We start from the raw sequence: 21,998 nt of genomic DNA, 5'->3' as shown, positions 1-21,998 counted from the left end.
TTATACTAGTCTCCGGCAGCAGACTGTCTCTTTAAGCACCCGGTTTCAAAATATATATAAGTTTCAAAAAGGTTCAATTCTATGCATTGGTATTGAATACACAGACAGTTTTATCTGCCCTTTGCGTCCAGCCACAAAAAGAAAGCTTTGGAATAAGCACAACCAGTTAGAAGTCACTTCCGTCCTTGTTGCTCCCCTATCACCGTGCCTTATCTTTATCTGTGAATTACCAGCATGCCTGATGCTAAGATATGAAAACTCCTCGACTTTCCGCCATTAGCCCAATACAGAGAAGAAAGCCGCACAAACAGGTCTTACTATGAAACAACTCAGTTTTCTCAACAGTTTAAACTCAGTCTTAAAATAATTTGCTCAGATAAGGTTTTTGCTGCACCTAAAGCAGCATAGATTGGAAGTTGATTGCAGCCCATTGGTTGGAGAGCTGCAAATATCCATTTATAGAATAAAATATCAACAAAATTTAACATACAATGACATATGATTTGAATTCTAAATTCTGAATATTTGCCCGCCCATAGCATATTAGGAATCTTAGGGCTAGACAGGCTGTTCCATTCAATTGTCGTTAGCTTCGTGTTGCCTCAGCTTTTTTCTTTTTTTGGTGACGGCTGGTACAGAGGCTAATGCCGTTTTTTACATGAGCAGAGATAAAGCTCCCAACAGAATAATGGACTGCAGGACTCTAAGATATCAATAAGGTATGTGCTTGCGCAAAGAGGATGGGACAAAATGAAGAAACCTATGTGACAAGTACGGAGCACTCTCTACGCGTTATATGTGTTTCTTCGTTTTGTCCAATCCTCATTAGACATCAGCCAATTCACCTAATTAACATATTGATAAAAATATAGAGCACTTTTGTGTTTCTTTGCTGTTATTAAAAGATCCAAAAAGCAAAGTGCTACTGTTCATGGGCAGGTTGGGTCACTCTAGAAGGCAGCAGTGCCACATAAACCATGCATTTCTTAGACAATTTCAGGGTTAAGATTGGTAAATCAGAGAAGTTTCTTTAGCAAAAAGCTCGGGTATCTATCTTCCTACCCACCAATCCTTTCGACTGTGGTCGTAAAGTTCTGAGGTGGCAGTGCGTTGACATTCTTATAAAGTCTTTAAATCACTTCATGAGGCAAACCATGCATTAGTACTACGACTTAGTTCACGGATACACCCCAGTGGATCACTGCACTGCAAGCACTGCACAAGGTGCCAAAAGTGATGGGCAATAACAGCCAGCATTCATAAACTATGATGGCTACACTGCATTTGCAGTGATCTGTCTACTCTCCGTTGCCTCAGCTGTTTGGAGAGGCGTTGCAGCCTGAGGGGAGGCTTTGGCTCTGATTTAACGCTTAAGAACAAGCACTTTTTCACCCAGACTATGCTGTGAATAATTTATTGCTTATTAAAATTTTGAGTGATTCAAGCACATGCAGTGAAGATGGGCGGTGGGCTGAGCCTGCATCGAAGGCAGGTCAGGAGGACGATACTTCGTCAGGAACTTTGAAGTGGAGACCGCAGAAGGCATCTTGCAGTGCTCTCTGGCATGCCAGCGATGCCAGGAAGCCACCCGCCTCCTCTGCTTCCACTGTGGCCCGGACGTGTGCTGTGTAGCCGGATGGCGAAAGAGATTCCAGGCTTGGAGCTGCTGGTCCACAAAGGTCTTGCTCGAGGGCTGTGTACTTGTACAAGGGACCCTCAACCACCTACAACAAAAGCCTTCCTCAGTACAAGGTGTGACATATAGGATATAGAAGAACGCCTGTTGAAAAATTCAACAACGGGACTTCAAATGATTTATCTACAGATCGCATGGAGTCCCACGCCAGACTCATAAAGCTTGCTCAATAAGGCAGCCTTGCTGAACATTTTAGCTGCAACTCTGTATAGACCTTAACTAGGCCCGTGGCCCTGACGACATATGAAGCAAATGTGTAGAGTAAACTATCACTACATTTAATGGCACCAAGGGAAAGAAACAAGGAGTCTAGTTCATTATCACTACATTGACCAAAAAAGTCCTGAAGCTTATGCATCGGGTTGTATTAAAAGAATAATATAAGTACATTCGTACATTGCCAGTTTGTGTTTGCCTTTGATGAGGAACCACCATTGGTACTGTCTCAATTCTAAATGCTATCAGCATTCATAATGTCATGTAACAAAAGCTGTCCATTTGGCTCAACTTAACCATGTTTGATCAGGCTGTTAACCACCAACGTTAGGTCACTGGTTAAACTATCGTGTCTAAATGAGCATGAGAAAAACATTTAGTCCACAGTTTAGAGGAATCCCCCAAGGTGGAGTGGAATTTGCAATAAGGGGGTGATTACTCTCTGGCGTCCACCTAAGCACAGCCATACAGCTAAAAAGGAAGGCTATATAGCTTTCTCATGACCTTCGTAGTTGAAGACAACTTTGTCCTGCACCGGGGTTTAAATCTGGGCCAACGCCTTTCCAGGGCAGTCGCTCTACCAAATTTGCCTATTCTCCATTGCCTCAGCTGTATTTGGAGGCACTGCAGTACAAGGAGAAAGGCTTTAGTAGGGCTTTGTAGCCATATGGCTGGGCTTAGGTGGATGCCAGTGAGTAATCACTCCGTTATTATGAGATAAACTTTTACATCGCACGAGTAGTTCATATGAGTGTCAATAGCACCATTATTTTTCCTTCCATCAGTGTCTTGTAAATACTACATGAATGCTCAGGTGAATGACCAAATGGTATATTGATTTTCAAATAGCTTCCAAAGAGCAGCCATAATATGTCCAGTAATACAGTCGAACCCGGTTATATCGAACCCGGATATATCGAATTTTGGTTATATCGAACTCACGGAATATCCCCTTGAAAATCCCATGTAAAAGTATAGGAAAGCCGCGTCATATATCGAACTCAATTTCGCTGGTCGTTCGATATATCGAACTCCGCACCACGCACTGGAAAGTGTGCCTTCCCCAAAGACGATCGCATCACCCTTGGCCGTTTGCCGCGTGACGTTTTCAAGCCACGCGCGGAAGGAATGAGAGGGGACAGTTCTGGACAGCGCCGCGCCCATTCCCCAAAGGCGCGCGCATCTGCAGTTATCGTTTCCCGCGCGTCAACACATTACGTTTGCAAGCCATGTGCGCGCGTGTGCCCATTCTTTTGCGCAGCTTTCTCCTTCAGCACGCGCTACACATGCGCCAAGCCAGCTCAGCCCGTTTTCAGACAGACGTGGGACGCTTTCTCCAGCGTGTGTGGCGAACCCTCTGCGTGCGGCGGCTGACGTGGCTATTGCGCCTGCGGACGTTAAGAAGCGGCAGCTTTCTCTCTCTCTCTCTCTCTCTCTCTCTCTCTCTCTCTCTCTCTCTCTCTCTCTCTCTTTTTTGCGAGAGTCATTCTTTCTTATCGTTGCGCTGTGCGCGCGACGTAGCGTAAGATATGGCGGCTGCGGACGTTAAGAAGCGGCAGGCTCTTTTTTTTTTTTTTTTTTTGGCGGGAGCCGTTTATCTTTGCATGTATGAATCAACGGAAGCACGCCGTCAGCTGCTGCGATCATGACGCCCGCCCCAAGCGCGGCGTGATAAATCGAACAGGCTTGTGCAATCAAGCCATCACGGGCACTCTGCCAAGTTCGCTCCCCGCCACCGGAGGAGCTATAAAAAGATAAACGCACCCTGACGTTATCGCTGCGCAACATCTTGGCACGCTGCCAAGAAATGAGCTGTGGATGCGACGACCGAAACGGGGTGACGCGCGAACGCTCGCGATTTTCTGCCGCAGCGATACAGAAACCTTGTTCTGAGCTGCCGGGGTGGCTCGAGCGGCGAGCGGGACGCAGTTCCAACAAGTTGGAAATTTTTCGCTCTGTCACTGCCGCTTGTCGCTGAGATCGCTCAATCGCTTGCATGTGAGCGAGCTGGCCTTAACGCATTTTTTTTTTTTTTTCAAATTCTCGGGTGCAAAAGTGGAGAGTAGGTTCATTATGCGAGTGGGTTGATTACGCGGCAAATACGGTATCGTTTTTTCGCATCGTAAGTGCCGTCACAAGCCAATTTCTGTATATCGAATTATCGATATATCGAACTTTTTCGCGATCCCCTTCGAGTTCGATATATCCGGGTTCGACTGTATTATCATGCTTTCAAGTTACCCTCTTTGCTTCTTCAAAGTGCCAAAATCAAAAGCTACACCAATACCCCTTTCAAACAAGCTCAAAATAAAGGCTAGGTTGCCTATAACATAATGTCACCACAAGAAGTTAACCGATTCACTGTGCTTTAGACATACAATGGCCAGTGTGCATCTTAGAACTTGCTGCCATAATTGCGCGCAAGAGATTCGTTTCTACAGCAAGCAATGTTTGAATAAACCAAGCATGCAACCAGACTACAAAAACCGACACTATCAAAATGTCAGACATTAAGTAACCTCTTGCAAATGAATCAAATTTTGGCCACCTGTCCCAAATATTCCAGATGGGATACAAGGCGAAATACACACCTCTTCCGAGAATGCATGGCATAGACCAAACGTGTCTAACAAACATTCCTGGATATATATACTGAACAGAAACTGACATGTCCTAGCCACTGCATTTGAGAGCACCCAAATAAAGTTTTGGATGCTCTTATTGATTCATTCACCTACTTGCCACCACATACAAACAGAACCCATCGCATGCATACAATATTCCACTCAACTTCTAATCCACCCTTAGCCCTGGTTTGATGTCTGTAGATACATGCTTGTATGCTCAATCAATGTCTTCCACCAACTTCTGCTAGACCCAGTGAAACTATGCTACCAGTCTACCACAGAAGTGAATGCACAAGGAACATAGGGAATGTAAAATGCATGAACACCACAGGCACAACCCGGGCAAGGCCCACTAGGAAATGTAAAATGAACACCAAAGGCGCAACCCAAGCTGGGTCAACTGTTGTTTAGCTGAAGCGGCACCGCTGCAATTTCGTTTGTGTGAATATCATAGACGAAGGGTTTACACGTAATCTGTTACTGGTGAAAAAGAGCATTGCTATGAGCGATGCATTAGGGCTTGCTCAATAATCATATGACGCAAAGCATGGCGATATACTACCTCCCACAAGTGAATGCAGTTGCTATAAAATTAAAGTCCAAACATACTTATTGTTCGCATTACAGTCATGCAGCAACAATGTAGTAGCAAAAGCAGAGCCTTAAGCTAGCACGAAGCTGACCTTGTCACGGTGAGATTGTGACTTCCACTGTCACATAAGCATTTTATTTACTTTGGTGGAGGAAGTGAGCAGGCTGTAGTGCTTCCGCAATTAGAAAAGCTTTGAGATTTTTATATTAGTCTGGCTATCTCCATTACTTTTCATCATAACCTGCCATTTGAGAAAGCTATTAAGTGAGTGCAGCACATACACTGGGCAAGCTTAGTATTGCGACTACATACTTGGGCAGAAAGGACACAGAATATGTTTGCTCGGGAGCTAAGAAGCCACCCCAAGGTGCTGTACCACAATATTAAGTCTGTGCATCTATGTCAATGTCTGGCAGTATCAGAGAGCGGTACGATGAAGAATGTGTACGACACAAAATAGTACTACATGGAGCAAAAAAAAAAAAAGAAAGAAAGAAACGGACCTTTGGTACCGGCAGGAAAGCCTCTTTGTGACGGAATTTGATCCCCGTGGAGAACTCCGCGGCAACTGGCTTGGGAGGTAGAGGTTTGGGACCAGCTACCTGACGGAGCTTATCGCCGTGGCTGGCCAGAATCTTGTTGGCCGGTAGGTCCGAGAACATGAGGTCATCAATCAGCGATTCTTTCTGCTTCAACTTTTCACGCTGAGCTGCCTTCTCCACCTCTGCCAGCTGGTCACGCCTGCGAAAAATTTTCACAGCTATCACACCTGTGCGTCTGCATTGTGAAATCACAAAACAGCTACCTAGGTTGACGGCAACACACATTAATCAAGCTGAACAGTTTCACTTGGAGCCAGCGAACTACATTCAAGGCAAGCTTGAGCTCCTCCAGTCCTATCATCAACCCTTCCTTCGTCATCCGCCGTACCATTTTTCTATGCCAAGGACTTGCAGCTGGCGCTGATGAACTCCCACTTCTACTTGAATCAGGTGATTACCAAATTTCTTTATCAGCACACCAACTGTGAGGCTGATAGACTCCCACTTCTATGTCAATCAGGTGATTACCAAATTTCTTTGTTATCAGCACACCAGCTGTGAGGCTGATAAACTCCCACTTCTATGTCAATCAGGTGATTACCAAGTTTCTTTGTTATCAGCATGCCAGCTGTGAGCTACCACCTGCTCTTCTGGCCAGACTTCAGTTGTCAACGCCGTGCCCCAGCACTTTTGTCGACTGCAAGACGGACCTTGTTGTGTATTGGTGCTTCTGCAGCATCCCTGCACTCCTGCTCTGGTTCCAAACCCTCAACGGCAAACTGTTTTACCACCCCTGGCAGTGCCAATCCTCATGGTTGCTTCAGCCTTCACTCTTCCAGCTGCTAAACATGTCTCCACTCACCCTGCCCTCCACTCAAGTTAGGCAGAAGCCATGCCTACACGCTTCGAGTCCCTGCCAACCTTTCCACCTGATAGCGTTCCATTTCACTACGCCACCCGCCCTAATGTCTTCCAGTACTCATCTTGCATCCGGGACCATTTTCAACGCCGATTCGTATCGTCAACATAATCTTGGTGTTCTGAACCCTTCTCTAACACTCTCTCGTATGTACTGGTGACCTACCATGCTGGTAACTGGTTTGTGCCTTGCCATAAGGGTGTTTTGAGTCTCACCAACATTCCTCCTGCGCAGTAGCAAGTTATTATATTGTGCGACGGTGCTTCAGCCACATTTATGAATTGGCTATGCTCACTTGGGCATTCTATACAGTGTCTTTCATGTAGCCTGAGCCGAGGATCTAAGAAAAGGAAGGTGGAAGCCACAGCTTGGTGAAGCCAATGGCACATTATCTGCTGTCATGTGGCGCTTCTCACAGCAACTGTTAATTTGACTTAATAACTACAATTGATTATGCAAAATTTCTAATATCTATAATGAGGCCAAGAGTATTTCGCTGCATTGTGAAGGGGCTTGAGAAATAACTGATCCAGTTTTTGTGGCAAAGTACTATCATGAGAAAAGGAGGGAGAACTTCATCCAAGTTGAACCCTATCACGCTGCTTGTAGGCACCGCTGGCCAATGTACTTCCGGTGTTGAGTCTGGCGCACTGTGTAGATCTCAATACAAGGACCGCATCAGCAAGTGGTTCACCCATGCAGTGCTGCACAATGTTCTTGTATATGCTCTCAAAGAGAGCACAAGTTGCACAACTGTTTTCTACGCACTGCTCGTAACATTATTTTGCAGAGCGACGGTCACATGACCAGTGATGACATCAAAGGTTCCAGATCATTGTTAAGGCACAAGCCTTTCTAAAAGGCTGATGGGCTGCATAATGGCTTGCAGGAACTGTCCATAGGAATTTTTTGCAAGGAATGTTTGCACGAACTGATAGTAAAGAAAAAGACTCCATCTCCATAGAGAATTGAACCACTATCCCTCCAATCCCCAGACGAGCGCACAAACCACTAGGCTATGCAAGGCTCGTAAGAAACAAATGGTTTTCCTTCTCTAGCGTGAGCATAATAGTAGCGATGACGACGGTGTAGTCAGTGACAATGATAATGATGATAGTAGCAATGACAATAACTGTATTTGTTGACAGTAGCGATGGTGATGATGACGATAACAGGGATGACAATGACAATGCAGTTAGTGAAAACAGTCCTGTAAAGTGACTTTTGCCATTTCAGCTCTTAAGCAGGCTTAAGCGCAGTCCTCACTGAGGTGCCACATGTGAACACTTGTTGCCATTTGCCCATACACTCTGGTACTGGCCCTGCCACTGGCGGCAAGTGGCACATGGTTTCAGCGTCGGTACATGGTGTACTCTGCATACCGCGCACTGTGTTACTGTCACCGGAGCACTGGGGACACAAATGCATACATGGGAGATTTACCAGGTGCGACAATGGCACCGAGGCACACTGTAACAGCCAATGTCTTGTGCCTTGACTGGGAGTGGAAATTTGCCCGGCTTAGTGGAAAATGCACGGCTTATATTGCCAACATCACCCCTAAACAGAGAATGATGAAGACACAAAGCCGCCTTCCGCCCAGGTGCAAGTTCCACACTAAAAAAAATCAAACAAATACGATGTGCACTTTATACTACTCACAAGCCATTCATTTGAGGCAGTGGTGTACATCAGATCATAGGGGTTTGCATCACATCACGCCTGCTGGTGCCGCTCTGCCAAGTACCACCATGCACTTCGCAACTTGTTTAATTATTGCTCCCATAACTAGAACCTTTCTAATGCATATATACTTAATACCACTTCATGTCAAAGGTCGCACAACATATACATATAAACTACCGCTTGTATCCAAGCCATACACGCATGCATGCATGGCATCGGAGTAGCACGTGTGACTTTCAAATCATAGGTTCCTGAAAGTTTTCTTTTTTAAGTAAAAATCATTTATCAAACCATTTAATGAATGAAGTTACATTATTTGAGACATGCAGCAATCATTAGTTCACATCACGTACATGTCATGTTCCGTAAATCACTTTCATTCCACAGGTTGATGTGTGACACCATGTTTTTTTTTTGCATGACAAAACGTGATGAGAGTTTCATTGCACACCACCACCGAAGGAACAATGCTGCCTTTTCTTAATGATATCATGTTAATATACTTTGATTCAGGTTATGGGAAACACCCTGCATAATTATTTTCTAGTTCGAACTATGTAAGTCTTCATGACCTGCTCTTAACATGCTGCAATAAAATAAGGCTGATCCTGGGAAATGTGTACAAGCAATATACAGATGAGGGAAAACATTTATCTCCAACCATACCTCATTTCGGACTCCTGTCGTTCCAGCTCCAAAAGTTCCTCCAAGTACTCCTCATCTTTTGATGCCTTAAGCTGCCAAGAGAATAAAAAGGGTTAGATGTTATTGCCAATGCCAGTTTTTTTTCAACCTCGTTATAAGAGGGAAACCAGGTTGAACTAGCTGAGTTATAATTAAAGGATGCTGCTTTAATTAATCTAAGTTAATTACACCTTTACTCACTGAATATACCTTCGGATGACAAATCGCGCTTATGAGTGAACGTGAGCATTACACAGATAATTTTGCCGCACCTATATGTGAACTTGAGCCTGGATGGCATAGTCTCATACACAGAACGTTCTCTGAAACAGAATGCAGCCTCCATTTCAGCTACAACCAGTGATTTCCAGGCCACTACCATCTAAAGACTGCTCACATGTAAAATCTGACACCATTTTCATATGTGCACAACTAGTAAGCAGAATTATACGTATATTACTATTATTATTATTAGCAGTATATTACACAAGTAGGGGCCCTAAATTTTACCCTGTTCTTTTTTTGGAGTGATGCGCTAGACATCACTGGATTGCCGTATAAAATCTGTGTGAAGATTTCAAATAAGTTAAATCAGCTTTTTACCTCATGCTGTTCCAGTTTTGGTTTGGACAGCTAACCAGTAGTTACATCACAGGTGCGGTGAGCCAATGCTGAGAGACAAAAAGTCATTTATGCTTATTTGTTGCCCCGGGTGGCTTTTGGGGCAGGCATCATGAACATAGTCTCAACCCATCAGTGACATCAATAGCTCCCATTCCGCTGTCACAATTGAAACAACACGAGAGAAGGAAATGAATTATAAATTTTTGGGGAGGCAAAGGCAAATTCCAAATAGTGATCTACATGTATAAATGCCTTATGTACTAGTATTTCAAAGAAAATAAAAATGTTAAACCAAACATTTTGTCTTCTTTCCTTTTACATGCATTCTAGTACTAAACGCACTACTTTCAATAAACAAAAAGAGGTTTTGCAAGCTAATAAACGTTACAAAGCTAAAAGGTAAACTGGAGTGCATCAAAAATTAACAGCAGACCCCAGAGGATAAGCTACATAGCCATTCATTTCAAAACCATGATCATAGAGTCCTTTTTGATGCAGGGATCAGGAGTTTGAATAAAGATGTGAGAAAAGTTATTAGATGCTATTTCCTCAGCAATATATGTCTTCTGCTTCCAGACATGCATGAACACATCCAGAAAAAGCCATAGAAAAAATTTTTACTGAGAGCAAAAAATGGATTCAGTTAGTCTCGAGAATCCTTATATACAGCCTTTAATAAGGGCGCTTCATTATTTAAATACAGTGGGCTATAAATATGACTGTATAAAAATCTTCAGGCAACTCAAAGTAGTCTATTCAGGTGTATGCAACCTTTCTATTTAGCTCTTGGAACTGCGGATTTCCTCTATGTTATCTCTGTGCATCTAAGAGATCATTGTTCAAAAAGCAGATTGGGGGAACACGCCTCATTATCACGCCCTTTTGTTGGCTTTTGAAACAAAAACCAACAAATCTCTTCAAGCATTACATTTGTCTTAGCTTCCTCAGCTAGCTCTATTTCTGCAGCAGGAGTGCACTTATTCACAGCGAGGAATTTATTGTGAGTGTTACTGTGAGAATGGGCCTAGGATGAGCTTCACTTTGTCCTCTGTGGGCCAGTCCAAGCTAAGTAGACCAATAAATTGGCTGGCCCAGGCTTGGGCTTCATATTAAGGCTGTGCAATTCTCTAATCTAATTACCGTATTTACTTGATTCTAACCACCCCCTAATCTAAATAACATAAATACCACCCCAGCTGTGTAGCAGCTAGAATCATAAACAACGGAAACAATTTAATTCCACTACTACAGGGATCATAATGATTTCATTCACCTACAATTTTTTTTTCAGAGTGCATCGAGCTTTTAATTTAGTAGGTGCATTAGAAGAGTAACGCGCTAAATTACAAATATTTAGGCTTCAATCCAGGAACACTAACAATGAAACTCCAGCACTGCACGTTTCATCACAACTCAAGAGCACTCAAGGTGATATGCCATCATTACAACATTCATTCCGCGGCCTCTCGGAGACGCAGTCTTATAATGCGATAAAGCCCATTGAACCTTACAAACAAATACCTGTACCTCTCCACTGGCCAAGCAGACCTTCAATAACCGCATTCAACTGCCACGCACGAGTTAAAATAGAAAGTCGGGCATGCTGGAGCCTTTATATCTTTAAAAACATCAGCCTACCCCCTGTCAACGTCTGTTTTCTGCACTATTCTCTGCATTCAAGTACATCTGCAACCCATCATTTAAAACATATCCCTACAATTATTATTAAAGAAAGTATAAACTATGTGGGAAGAACACTTAATGAAAGGAAATGAAAGGCAACTGAAAAGACAAAGCGGTGGCTGCATATACCTTCCCCTTTTGTATCTGGGCCTTGTTCTCCCTTTTGTACTGCTCGACTTTCCGTCGCGTTGCTTCGACGTCGATTTCATTTGCCAGGTTGTAGATTATTGTCTCCACTTCTTCGAGATAGTCGTTGTAAGCTCGCGGGGTCTCAAAGTCCTCCTCCCGCTTGTTGTAGTCCTCAAAAGACAGAAAGTAAAGCAATTATGCAGTCTGGTTCTCTCAGGAAGAACAGCAGCGCCTTTCAGGTTCTGTCAGGCCACAGACAAGGAGGCCAAATGACTGTAAAAAGAGCTATCATTCAATCGTAAGAAATATGAGATATATTTTCAGCTGAAAGCTTAGGGAGCTAATGCTACGATTACTGCTTAGCAAAGGCAAAGAGGTTACCTTACAAAAGACAAACAGAGAAGTAACGATGAACTCTTCTAGCCTAAGTCTTCATAAATAGACTGACATACAGGTTCTCTCTTATTACACAGCAGCAACACAAAGAAAACCAGCATACTTTGAGTATCTTCCGTCTTATGTCCACTTCCTTCTCAACCTTCGAATCTTCAAAGATTTGCAGCCGGAAATTACCTGCAAGTTTTTGAAGAATCAATGCATGTTAGATTTTGGAATAAAAATAATATTGAGTTTTTACTGTTTATTCTTGCAGTTTAATATATGTACAATAAAGGAATTGCAAACAGAGAACATTGCAACTAAATTGTTGTTCTTGAAGTAAATTTTAAAGGATAAGCAGTAGATCTCACCGCAAATTCAGAAAGGGATTAGAACTGTTAACTTAAATTGAACTGGTAATACATAGTGCTATAAGTGCAAAATGTTACTTAACAGCAGGTCAGGACTAAAACAAAAGCAGTTTCAGAAAAATCAGGCACTTTAGCAGTTTTTACCTTTAGTTATAGCATGGATGCATTACTTATGTACACCTGAACAATACACCAGAACCCCTCTATCGTAAAGCCATTCGAACTAGGAAAAATCTTTACTATATCACGGTCTTTACTATATCAACTGTTGATGGTGACCGCTGTGAAGATGCTCTCTGGTAATTAAATGGTTACCTACAAACCATGTCTTGTTAAGGTTAATTACACAAACACTCTGAAATACCTTCCATCCTACTCAACTCTTTATGAATTTCTTTCAGTCACCAGATTTTGTTTACACCTTGTGGAAGTGCCGCTTTAGCATCAAGAAATGGCTACAAATACAACGGGAGTTTGATTTCATGAGGAAAACCAAAGCTTTGCATGAGCACAACGTCATCTTCCACTGTTTCTGTCATTTATGAGGCAACAGTTGAGAAAAGCGCGAAACACTGTCAAGTACGGCAAAATTGCACACGCCGCACCTCGACTTCTTGCTACTGCTGCCTGGTGCTATGTGCTGCAAACTTTCGGCTGTTCCTTCTCTTTCCTACTTCTTGCTACACTTTTACTCCCTCAACAGACTACGCTGCCTCCTTTTTGCGTTCATAGTCAGCCTTAACATTTTTTTTTCCCTATGCACCAAAAGCTTTGCCTCACAGCTCAAAAGCATTCGTAAGCTGGCTTTCCCTCAAGGCTGATGAGTCTAGTGGTAAAGCCACCTAAAAAAAACCAAAAAAAAAAAAGAACACCGTTTATTTTTTTTCTAAAAAAAAAAGCAACATTTGACTCACGATCCCAGGTTGCACAAATGGTGCGAGATGTCATTTTGTGGGAAGCATGTCTCTGCAGCCAGACTCACCTTACTATAACCGATTTATATAAAAAATATCTTTACTATAAGCAAAAAAAGAACAATGTATTGTCATCCATGGAAGACGCACTGGGACTTCAGTTCAACTTTACTATATCCGAGACTATAGTGGGGTTCTGCTTTTTGCAGTGCCTAGTCGTTCCTTTTTATTACAAAATTTATTTTATGCTCCCATGACAGACAGATAAAACATTTTGAAGTTAAAAAAAACAAAAATGGTGACTTGTAACAACATCACACCTGCTCTAAACATGAACTATATTACCTCTGCTTCATACATCTGACTGTACAGGCTAAACCAAGGAAAAAAGCATGAAATATAAGGAAAGAACAGCTTTACATTTGTGTTATGTTCTTTAAAGATGTACAGACACCTATTTTTGAGTTTAAGCATTATCCTTTGTAATGATGCGTAAGAAATTACTATGTTACTGTACACGTATCACCACGTGATATCTGTCTACGAGCACAATAATTTGTACTAAAATTCCTTTTGTCATCTGTTTCAATTTTGGTTTCAAGGGCCGAGCGATGGCTGTGACGTCAAAGTCAAGTCTAGGTCACATGGATAAAAAAATAAACAGGGATATAATCGTTCCTGTGTCATTTGTCTGAGTCATTTGAATTCACTACTATGCTAAAGCCAGCCTGCCTCATGAAGCAGAATCATAACAAATGAAGAGTCAGCGATTGTATCGCTGTTTATATCATGCCGCTTGTGACCTAGACTTGATTGTGACGTCACAGCCATCTCTCGACTGCTGAAACCGAAACTGGTAAAAAAGTAAACTCAGTTATAAAATATTTAGCAGTCGCAGGTGAAAACCATGTAGTTATCCATAAACAGGAATGCTTTTTGCATCATTAACAAGATGACAAATGCCATCAAAATTTGGTGTCTATATTGCACTGTACCCCTTGTTGATACCTCTACAAGAGAGAACAGTAGCTCCTGAAAAAATCAACAAGCCAAATTAGGCCAAATCAGTTTGCTCGCAAGCAGGTTTTAAATGCATACATTAGAATAAATTTTGCGCTTCCATAAAGATATGCAGGCGGAAAGAACAGGAAATCATGTGTTAGCTCATCTGACAGTTTTGTTTGTTCCTTTATTTTTAAGTGTGCGGCCGTATTTTTTGCTGTTTGTAATTTTACATTGCATGAAGAGTCTTCTTATATATCTTATTCTTATTCTATTCTGTTAGCACATAGAAAGACTGCTCTTTCAGACAGTCTTGTGCACAAGGCTTGACTTAAGATCATTATACACAACAGACTTTAGTGACAGCGGTGGCATCTTTCACCATTCGTTCAGCCAAAATAGACCTTCTTTTCTTTTAGCAAGGCACAGAGATAGCGCAGAGTTACAAGCAAACAACAATGAGGACAAACCTCTCCTCAAAGGCACGCTGCACTGTGGACACGCTCCTGAACCCTTCACAAACAGAAGTTCAACACAGTTGTCGCAGAGGGCATGGCCGCAGACGTTTACCATGAGCCGCAGCGATGGATTGCGGTATTTAGTTGTCCGGCATCGGGGACATGCCAGCTCATCCATGGTGGCAACTGAAAACATTGTAAGCAAGTTTGGGGAGATATTTCAATTTGAAGTAACTCGGGGAACTGGAATGATACACAACACTGTTGGTACATTACAAAGCAGTCATTTCATTTGTTCAAATTTCTGCTGTGATGTGAAAGGGTATTGTGCCACTGACAATGCACTTTTTATATCTACAACTATATTGCTGTGACTGTTTTTCATTGCCATTTCAAAACTATGTACGTCCAGCTATAGCGTTTCTTTCCAGTATATCTGATATTCCACAAAAATTTCTTCGTAATGCCTTTGCCTGAACTTGAGAATGGCTTCTGCTTCTTCTGATACAATAATTCATCCGAGGGCTTGAAAGAATGAACATCAACTTTGCAACCGATCTTTTGTCTTTTTAATGCATATCCGTGAGGTATGTAACTACATCTAGGCTAGGATACAGATGCCAGAACGAAATATGAACAGTTTTACCGTGTATCGTGTTACAAGAGCTGTAAATGGACAAGACCAGGGTCTACTGAACGCCAGAATATGCTGTTTTGCAGCCTCTCAATTACGCAATGCCAAGTTAGGTTAGTTTAGGTTAGCTAAATTAGTAGGTTCATTGACCTGTTTCAACTGTTTCATCGCCCAAGTAGCCATTGTGACCTTGAACTGTTGAATGATAATTCTGAACGGCGTTTCAAATTCGTCACTTTATGGGTAATTGCGATTTTGCAGTTTTTTTTTTTTTTTCGTTATTTTTTTGCGGGACAGGCGCAGACAGGCAGAATCGAGAACGGTGTTAATCGCATGCGGAGGAATCCATAATCTGTGTGGATCATCACCTCGGAGACAGTGTCAGCGCTAAATCAGCAGCTAACTATTGATGTCACACAGTCCATAATGCCACCAACGAAGTATCGCACCGCCCGCTTCGCGGATTAAGTCAAGTGCGCAAGCCTACACAGCTCACTCCCCGGTAAACTCGAAGTGAACGACTATGTAAACATCTTATTTCCCCCCAGCATGCTGTTACACAGCTGTAGAATACTATAAAGTGCTTACCTTACGCGATTCTTCTCGCCTTTAGCATACCTTTAGCGCATCAAAAAACTCAAGCGCGAACATGCGCGCAAATTGCCATCTTGGATTGGATCGGATTCTGGAAAATTACGTGTGATGAAGCCACAAACTTGGATAAAAAAAATTCATGTGCATTAGTCTATAAAAAAAAAAAAAATAGCCATCGTAATCAAGTATAACATGTCGTTCAGTACCTGAATTAATGTTGTTCGCATGGTTTTTTTTTAATTCAAGAGAACCTGAAAAATGGTCATTTGCCAAGTTGCCATCTGCAGTGCTGAAGTCCGCTGCCAGCTGCTGGTGGCTGCTGCGTGTGCTCCCTCGAGTAACGTTGCTCTCGGGTAGGCGCGGTGTACCGTATTTGCTAAAGACACTTTTGCGTGGTGCCGCAGATTTGAGACTTTATAGTGTTCTTGTTGTACAACTTGATGGCGATCACTCTGTACAACTTGTTCGAAGCCGCGCTTTTATGTATCAACGCCATAGCAGTGCTCCATGAAGAAAGATTTCTGAAAAAGAGTAAGAAATTGTCTCAGCGGTTTGCGTATGTCTACAGGCTGCGATGTGTCAAAGTTGATTTTTTCGTGTTATCGTTTTAATCATTCTTTGTCTGTTGCAGTTAACTGGGGCAGGGACCAAGCTGCGCATGGGTTCGATCCCGGCGCGAAGTCGCAGATCATCAATCTGATTCATTCTGTGCGGACGGTTATGCGGAGTAAGTACAATGCTGGAATACGCGGCTGTGTCATTCTCATACTTGGCACGTGAAAACGTGAATGCAAAGAAGCAAATGCGTACAGATCTCGAACCTGCTTGCTTTCATCTGAGTGGGTTGCTTCGTCTGTTGACGTCAGAGGCGTTCTCGCATCGTACGAGGGGTCTCTGAAGCTCAGAGAAACTACCTTGAAACGAAAAGGGAGATCTCGGTCCTTTCATGCGTGGCGTCACAATATCTAACAGCCGCCATTTGGAGACAAGTCTGTGCTCCCCAAACGTGTTGAAGGCTTTTCATTTCCATCCTTGTCGCTGTGTCACCAGGGGGTACATTCGATTTTTCAGTCGGTCAACTTGCTAACAGAGACAGGTCTCTGCTTTCGCTGTTTATTCACTCACTCACTCACTCACTCACTCACTCCGACAGGAAGCAGCGTGGTGGTCACATGACCTTGCAACCTTCCGTCGTTTGCTTTGAGCAGACGATTCCAACATGTCACCACCACTCAGTTCTTTCGCAGTGACGCCACACGCACGTTTATCTTTTGGCGCGTGTGTAACACTAAAAATAGATAACAGAGGCGCCAGTCAATCGGTGTTTTTTGCAAAGGGAGCGTCACATGCCTGAATGCGAAGCATTTTACAGAACTCAGTACAGGGTTGGTTTGCCGTTGCTGCTAGCGAAGTTCCTCCATGGCCCAGCTCACTGCATTCGAAACCTAATGAGAGCATTTGAAAAGACATACAGCGGTTCGCTTGCGACGCCGTCAGACCTGCGCGCTGATAAGCAAAACAGGTGAAAAACATGACAACACAAACAAACAACAGTCCGTGCTCTGAGCTCTGGACGCTTCTATCTACAGAAATTAAGACTTAAGAAAGCGAAGATGCAAAGCTGGAGCTTGTGTTATTATTTAGCAAACGATATCATCTGCAGGAACACGAAAAGTACTCAAAGTGCGCTCGGAGTCTAACCTAATATGGCCACCAGCACAGGAGTTTTAGTGGTGGGCGGGGGGCTTCTGATCTGTGCGAGGAAAATCGAACATCGGACAGCTGTCATCAAGTAGTCCCGGGCAGTCCGGGACTGAAATCGAATTTACCCAGGGTGTGCTAATCAGCTTTTGCGCAGCCTTGTTAGTGTTTCAAAGCAGAGTCGCAGCATAAGCTGTAGCCGAATAGTGGTTTTTATCGGGATGCAGGCGAGTTACGTTGAGTTGTGGTAGTTATATGCATGCACCAGTACCTTTGGTAAATGCCTTCTTTACTGGTCAGGCAAAAAAGATGAACATGCAAGTCGACAGAGTTGACAGTTTATGCAAGCTAAGCAAGCAGACACGTCACAATTTGCTCACCTCTGAAAACGTCGTGTCACCCATCGACAGCCTCATGTACGTGTGGTTCTTGGCTTCGCTCACTTGCCAAACAATTAAAACGGTTTCATGGATTTGTACGTTTTAATTTCTTCACCTGTTGTAAAACTTAATACCGAATTTCACAAGGCAGGTGTCTGATGTTGGTGAGTTCAGTGTGAAGCAGTGGTCTTGGAGTACGCTGCACACCATGATAAAGTTACTGCAGTAGTACGAGCCGGTGTTTTCATAAAGTCTAACCTTTTATTAGGACAGTCGTTCTTCTTGTTTTATGCGTGTACTCCACTTGCATAGTTTTTGCTAGCGCATGCAGAAATTTTGACAAGACGTGAAATGTGCACCCTGCGGATCACAACAAGTTGAATGCTGTGGCTGATTGCGGAACCCGAACGCACGACCATACACGTGGCGAATGCCGTGTCGGCCGCTTGTAGATGACGTCATGTGAATACCTCCTACAGAGGGTATCCACTGATGCGCCGTGCACGGTGCATTGTCGGCTATTGTGGGGCAGTCGGCTATATTTATGTCCACTGGAAGAACAGGGCGAACATATGGATCAAGTGCTGTTGTGTGATCCCACCAGCAGTGGGTTTATAGCTATGGGCTATTGCACTGTCCGGGACTGTAACAGCCATACAAAGAGCAGGAAATGGAAGCTGAAGAGCTCCGTGAAAGATCTCAGCTTTTTTAAGGTTCGGAGAGTACGCACAAACAAATGCGACTGAACGACTGTCCAATGTGCGATGTCACGTACGTATGGCTGGCACAGCCCAACTGCATGGGTATCACAGAAGATAAGAAACCCTTGTAAACATTGGGCAGAGCTGGAATCTTCCGGATAAGCCCTGGCACCAGGTGTTGTCACTATCTGTGCACAACTGCTTTTCACGCACTCACACACCATATTCCATGTAAAAGAGCAGGTTGGGAACATGAGAACAGGCTTCACCGTTTCGAGCCATGCGCATACAGTGTACCGCCAACACCTCCCCGTCGTGTTTTGCTGCAATTCTGACCTTCAAAGTAGGGCTCGACAAACTCTTAAGAGTGATTGACCTGCGTGTGCAATATAAGTCAATTAGCAGCCATGTTAATTGATCCATAAATAATGTGTGTGCAATTACATGCGTGCCATAAATACTTCTCGCATCTAAACCACTAAATCCTTGTAGTCCAAATTTCGCACAGAAGTGGTATTTCGTCATCGGCATGTTTGAGACAAAACTTGTTTGAGATACTTGCCTCATTCGATCAGAAGTCGGATGTTCACACCACCTGTGTTGGCTGCGAAGCCAAACAAGCGGCTGTTCTAGCGATGGTATCTGTGGTGCCATTTCATGTTGTTTACAGCAACATACAGATTTAATGAAGGAATGTAGAAGGGCAGAGTTGTTTTCTAATAGCTTTGAAGAGCTTTATTGACTTATTAATTAATAATAATGAGCAAAACTTAGTTTTGTCAAGACTGCACTAAAATTGAGTTTTGTTTGTGCATCGCAAAAAGTTTTTCGAGCTCGCAACACAGCGAAATGGTGTCACTGATGCCATCGCTGTGGTAGCGGCTTGTTTTGCTTCGCCGCCAGAGGTAATGCAAACATCCAACTTCTTCTGATTGAACGAGGAAAATACCCCAAACAAGTTTGATATAAAAATATGCTGACGGTGAAATGTCATTTCTGTGCAAAATTTGAGTTACAGTAATTCAGGAGTTTAGCAGGGAGAAGCATTCTACAGCACGCATTTAATTGCACAGAGAGCAAGTTCGTCTGCTTCAGCCATGGCTCTTTGACCCAGCTGCTTGCAAAGCAGTTGTTTCCTTTGAATTATCTGTAGGCTTTCTGTTGGTTCCTTGTAACGAAGTTTATTCATAGCACTAGGAACTCATGAATGTCGCACATATTTATGCATGGCCACAGGTTAGCATTTACTACGCAGTCGTGCACATTGACTGCAAGTGAATCTGTGCCGCAGAGTGCGTTTTTTTTTCTTCAATATTATTGGTCTCTTTTCCGCACCATGTAGACTTTCAGGATAGTTTGAACTGTCACTCATGACGCCGATTTAGTTTTCATTACATCAATGCTGGCATGAGGAGTTACAGAAAAAAATGGACGCACTCGAGTAGCTCAGCCGGCAACTGCACTAGTCAGAACCGAACACCATGGCAGCACTGACTGTGCATTGACATTGCCTTTGATGTCACGTGGATGCCCCCTGTAATATGCTATGCAGCATGCTGGTTTAGGCTTCATTTTTCTTTTTAGAATTATGTAAGCCCAGAATACAATGTTCCAAAAGGGTATTTTGGTATATGATGTTAAATGAAGAACTCCTCATTACAGCGATGTTACATTTTGTTTTTGCCAAACATGAATTAACTCTTTTTGATGCCCTTTTTTTTTTTTGCAAAGTTTGTTTAGCATCACAAGTAAACATTGGAATAATATTTTCCTAACCGTGTTTTAACATTCAGGCAACATGCATGCATTTTTCATTATTTTATAAAAATGCTGAAGCAACCCCTGAAGCCTGGCTCCACCAATTGGGACAGCACATGACTTCACTCGGCAAGGGGCAGCTATGGAACGTGGCAATACTTCACCAGTAAATAATTGCACAACTAATACATGTGATTCATGCATACAGACTTCTGAATGGGTACCATAGCATCACGCCTATACTATATAGCTAAGTATTAGCGGTGAATGGTGAGAAATCAAATTGTTCTGATGGAATTTTTACACAGTGTATGTGGTCTACGGTAGACATAGTGCCAGATATCTGCAAAATTCTTTCAGTGACTGCTGTATATACAGTGGAAAAAATTCTGGGATGCCAGGCCTGATACTTATTTGTAATGTTGTTCTGCAGTTATGATCTCAATACTATAAGGCATTTGGAACACAGCATCAGCACATTTTCTTTTAAAATTAAGGTGATCTATGCAGTATGCGTTTTAAAGTTTCTTGATTTCTAATAGCACAGTGCTCTAATGTTATTGCAGTTTACACAACTATAGTATGACCTGCTGCAGTAATTCTGTTATTGTGGCGCTTGCCTACAGAGTTAGAGAACCTGGGTTCAGTCCCAGCCATAGCAGCTTTAGTTTCGAGGCGAAATGATGGGCTGCTCAATGTGTGCTCACATTAAAGAACCCCAGATGAGGTAAATTAATTTGGAGCCATCGACTGCAGTGTCCTTCATAGCTGATGTGTCACTTCAGAACGTTAAACCTTCCATTTTACAGTTCTTGCATCAATTTCATATTATTATTCTATTGTTTGGTGCGGGATGCAGTAAACCTGTTCCAGGTTTACTGCATCTGCTGCTTAGTTATTGCTTCCATCAAATACTTGCCTATCTTTCTTTTATTATTTGTAGTCCTTATTTACAGTATCTGTCAAAAATATACGGCCCAATAAGTTTGATTTTAAGCCCTGTAACAAAACTTCTGGAAGCCCTTCTAAAAAGCTAAGCTGTCATTTAGAGATGGCTCCTTTTCATTTGTGGAATGTGCGAGCCTTATTACACAGATCAGAGCAAATTCCGTGGGCTGTATATTTTTTACAAAAGTTTTACGAATGCTTTGAGTAAAAACTTGTTCTCAAGTGCACGAATTTACATTTTAGACCGAAGTTCTCTACCAGTAGTGCTGTCATTTCATTGCATTCGCTATTTACTGAATGGTGACATTTTGTTTGCATCTTTCTGGCATTGCTGCTTTGTGTTTTCTTTGTTTTGCTGATATGTATTGTGTCTTCTGTTTCAGTACCTCTAATCTTCGTCAACATCTTGATCATCATTTTCAAGTTACTGTTTGGATGACCTGTGGCCACAGCTGGTGTTTCCTTCTGTTTTGGGGAAAGAGCAATACTTTGTAAATGCATGTCTGAGGTAATAAAGCCTATTTTTGTATAGGTTTCGCAGATATTTATAACTTGCAAATAGCCTTTCTCAAACAGACACTGCACTGAGGACAAATCGAAGTTGTCATTCAGGTGATAAAGACACAATTTCAACAGTAGAATGGAGGTGTTACAAGCTAGTAACGGTCCGTAATAAAACATACATATTGTTAGATAATTTTGGAACTGCATATTGCACAGGCTGGGCTACAGTGACACTATAGTCATCTTTGTTGTTTATT

General features: G+C 42.6%; 2 protein-coding genes across 2 annotated transcripts; one reads left to right on the top strand and one right to left on the bottom strand.

Annotated features, from left to right (window-relative positions):
* Positions 1 to 1,376: 1,376 nt before the first annotated feature.
* On the bottom strand, positions 1,377 to 15,852 carry Mat1 (CDK-activating kinase assembly factor). Its single transcript, XM_084594168.1, has 7 exons — positions 15,744 to 15,852; positions 14,534 to 14,707; positions 11,898 to 11,971; positions 11,399 to 11,569; positions 8,945 to 9,015; positions 5,635 to 5,872; positions 1,377 to 1,724 (listed from the first exon to the last, which is right to left on the bottom strand). Exons 2-7 carry the CDS (start codon positions 14,697 to 14,699, stop codon positions 1,494 to 1,496), a joined length of 951 nt encoding a protein of 316 aa, XP_084450294.1. The 5' UTR covers positions 14,700 to 14,707; positions 15,744 to 15,852; the 3' UTR covers positions 1,377 to 1,493.
* Positions 15,853 to 16,032: 180 nt separating this feature from the next.
* LOC146198668 (immediate early response 3-interacting protein 1) lies at positions 16,033 to 21,781 on the top strand. The gene is made up of 3 exons (XM_084594167.1): positions 16,033 to 16,280; positions 16,381 to 16,476; positions 21,621 to 21,781. Exons 1-3 carry the CDS (start codon positions 16,190 to 16,192, stop codon positions 21,674 to 21,676), a joined length of 243 nt encoding a protein of 80 aa, XP_084450293.1. The 5' UTR covers positions 16,033 to 16,189; the 3' UTR covers positions 21,677 to 21,781.
* The last annotated feature ends 217 nt before the right edge of the window (positions 21,782 to 21,998 follow it).

This window comes from Amblyomma maculatum, chromosome 2 (genome assembly GCF_055883805.1).
Source record: "Amblyomma maculatum isolate TAMU_Amacu chromosome 2, ASM5588380v1, whole genome shotgun sequence".
NCBI lineage: Eukaryota > Metazoa > Arthropoda > Arachnida > Ixodida > Ixodidae > Amblyomma > Amblyomma maculatum.
Note: the sequence above shows the minus strand (reverse complement) of the source record. Positions and strands in the feature narration are given on the sequence as shown.

Excerpts from the sequence above, each read along its gene's own strand:
- Mat1 (XM_084594168.1), bottom strand. The coding sequence starts at position 14,699 with ATGGATGAGCTGGCATGTCCCCGATGCCGGACAACTAAATACCGCAAT. Across the intron at positions 11,570-11,897 it reads TAAGACGGAAGATACTCAAA|GACTACAACAAGCGGGAGGA; the intron begins GTATGCTGGTTT and ends CTGTCTTTTGAG. Across the intron at positions 5,873-8,944 it reads CGACAGGAGTCCGAAATGAG|GCGTGACCAGCTGGCAGAGG; the intron begins GTATGGTTGGAG and ends AATTTTTCGCAG.
- LOC146198668 (XM_084594167.1), top strand. The coding sequence starts at position 16,190 with ATGGCGATCACTCTGTACAACTTGTTCGAAGCCGCGCTTTTATGTATC. Across the intron at positions 16,281-16,380 it reads AGAAAGATTTCTGAAAAAGA|TTAACTGGGGCAGGGACCAA; the intron begins GTAAGAAATTGT and ends TGTCTGTTGCAG. Across the intron at positions 16,477-21,620 it reads TGTGCGGACGGTTATGCGGA|TACCTCTAATCTTCGTCAAC; the intron begins GTAAGTACAATG and ends CTTCTGTTTCAG.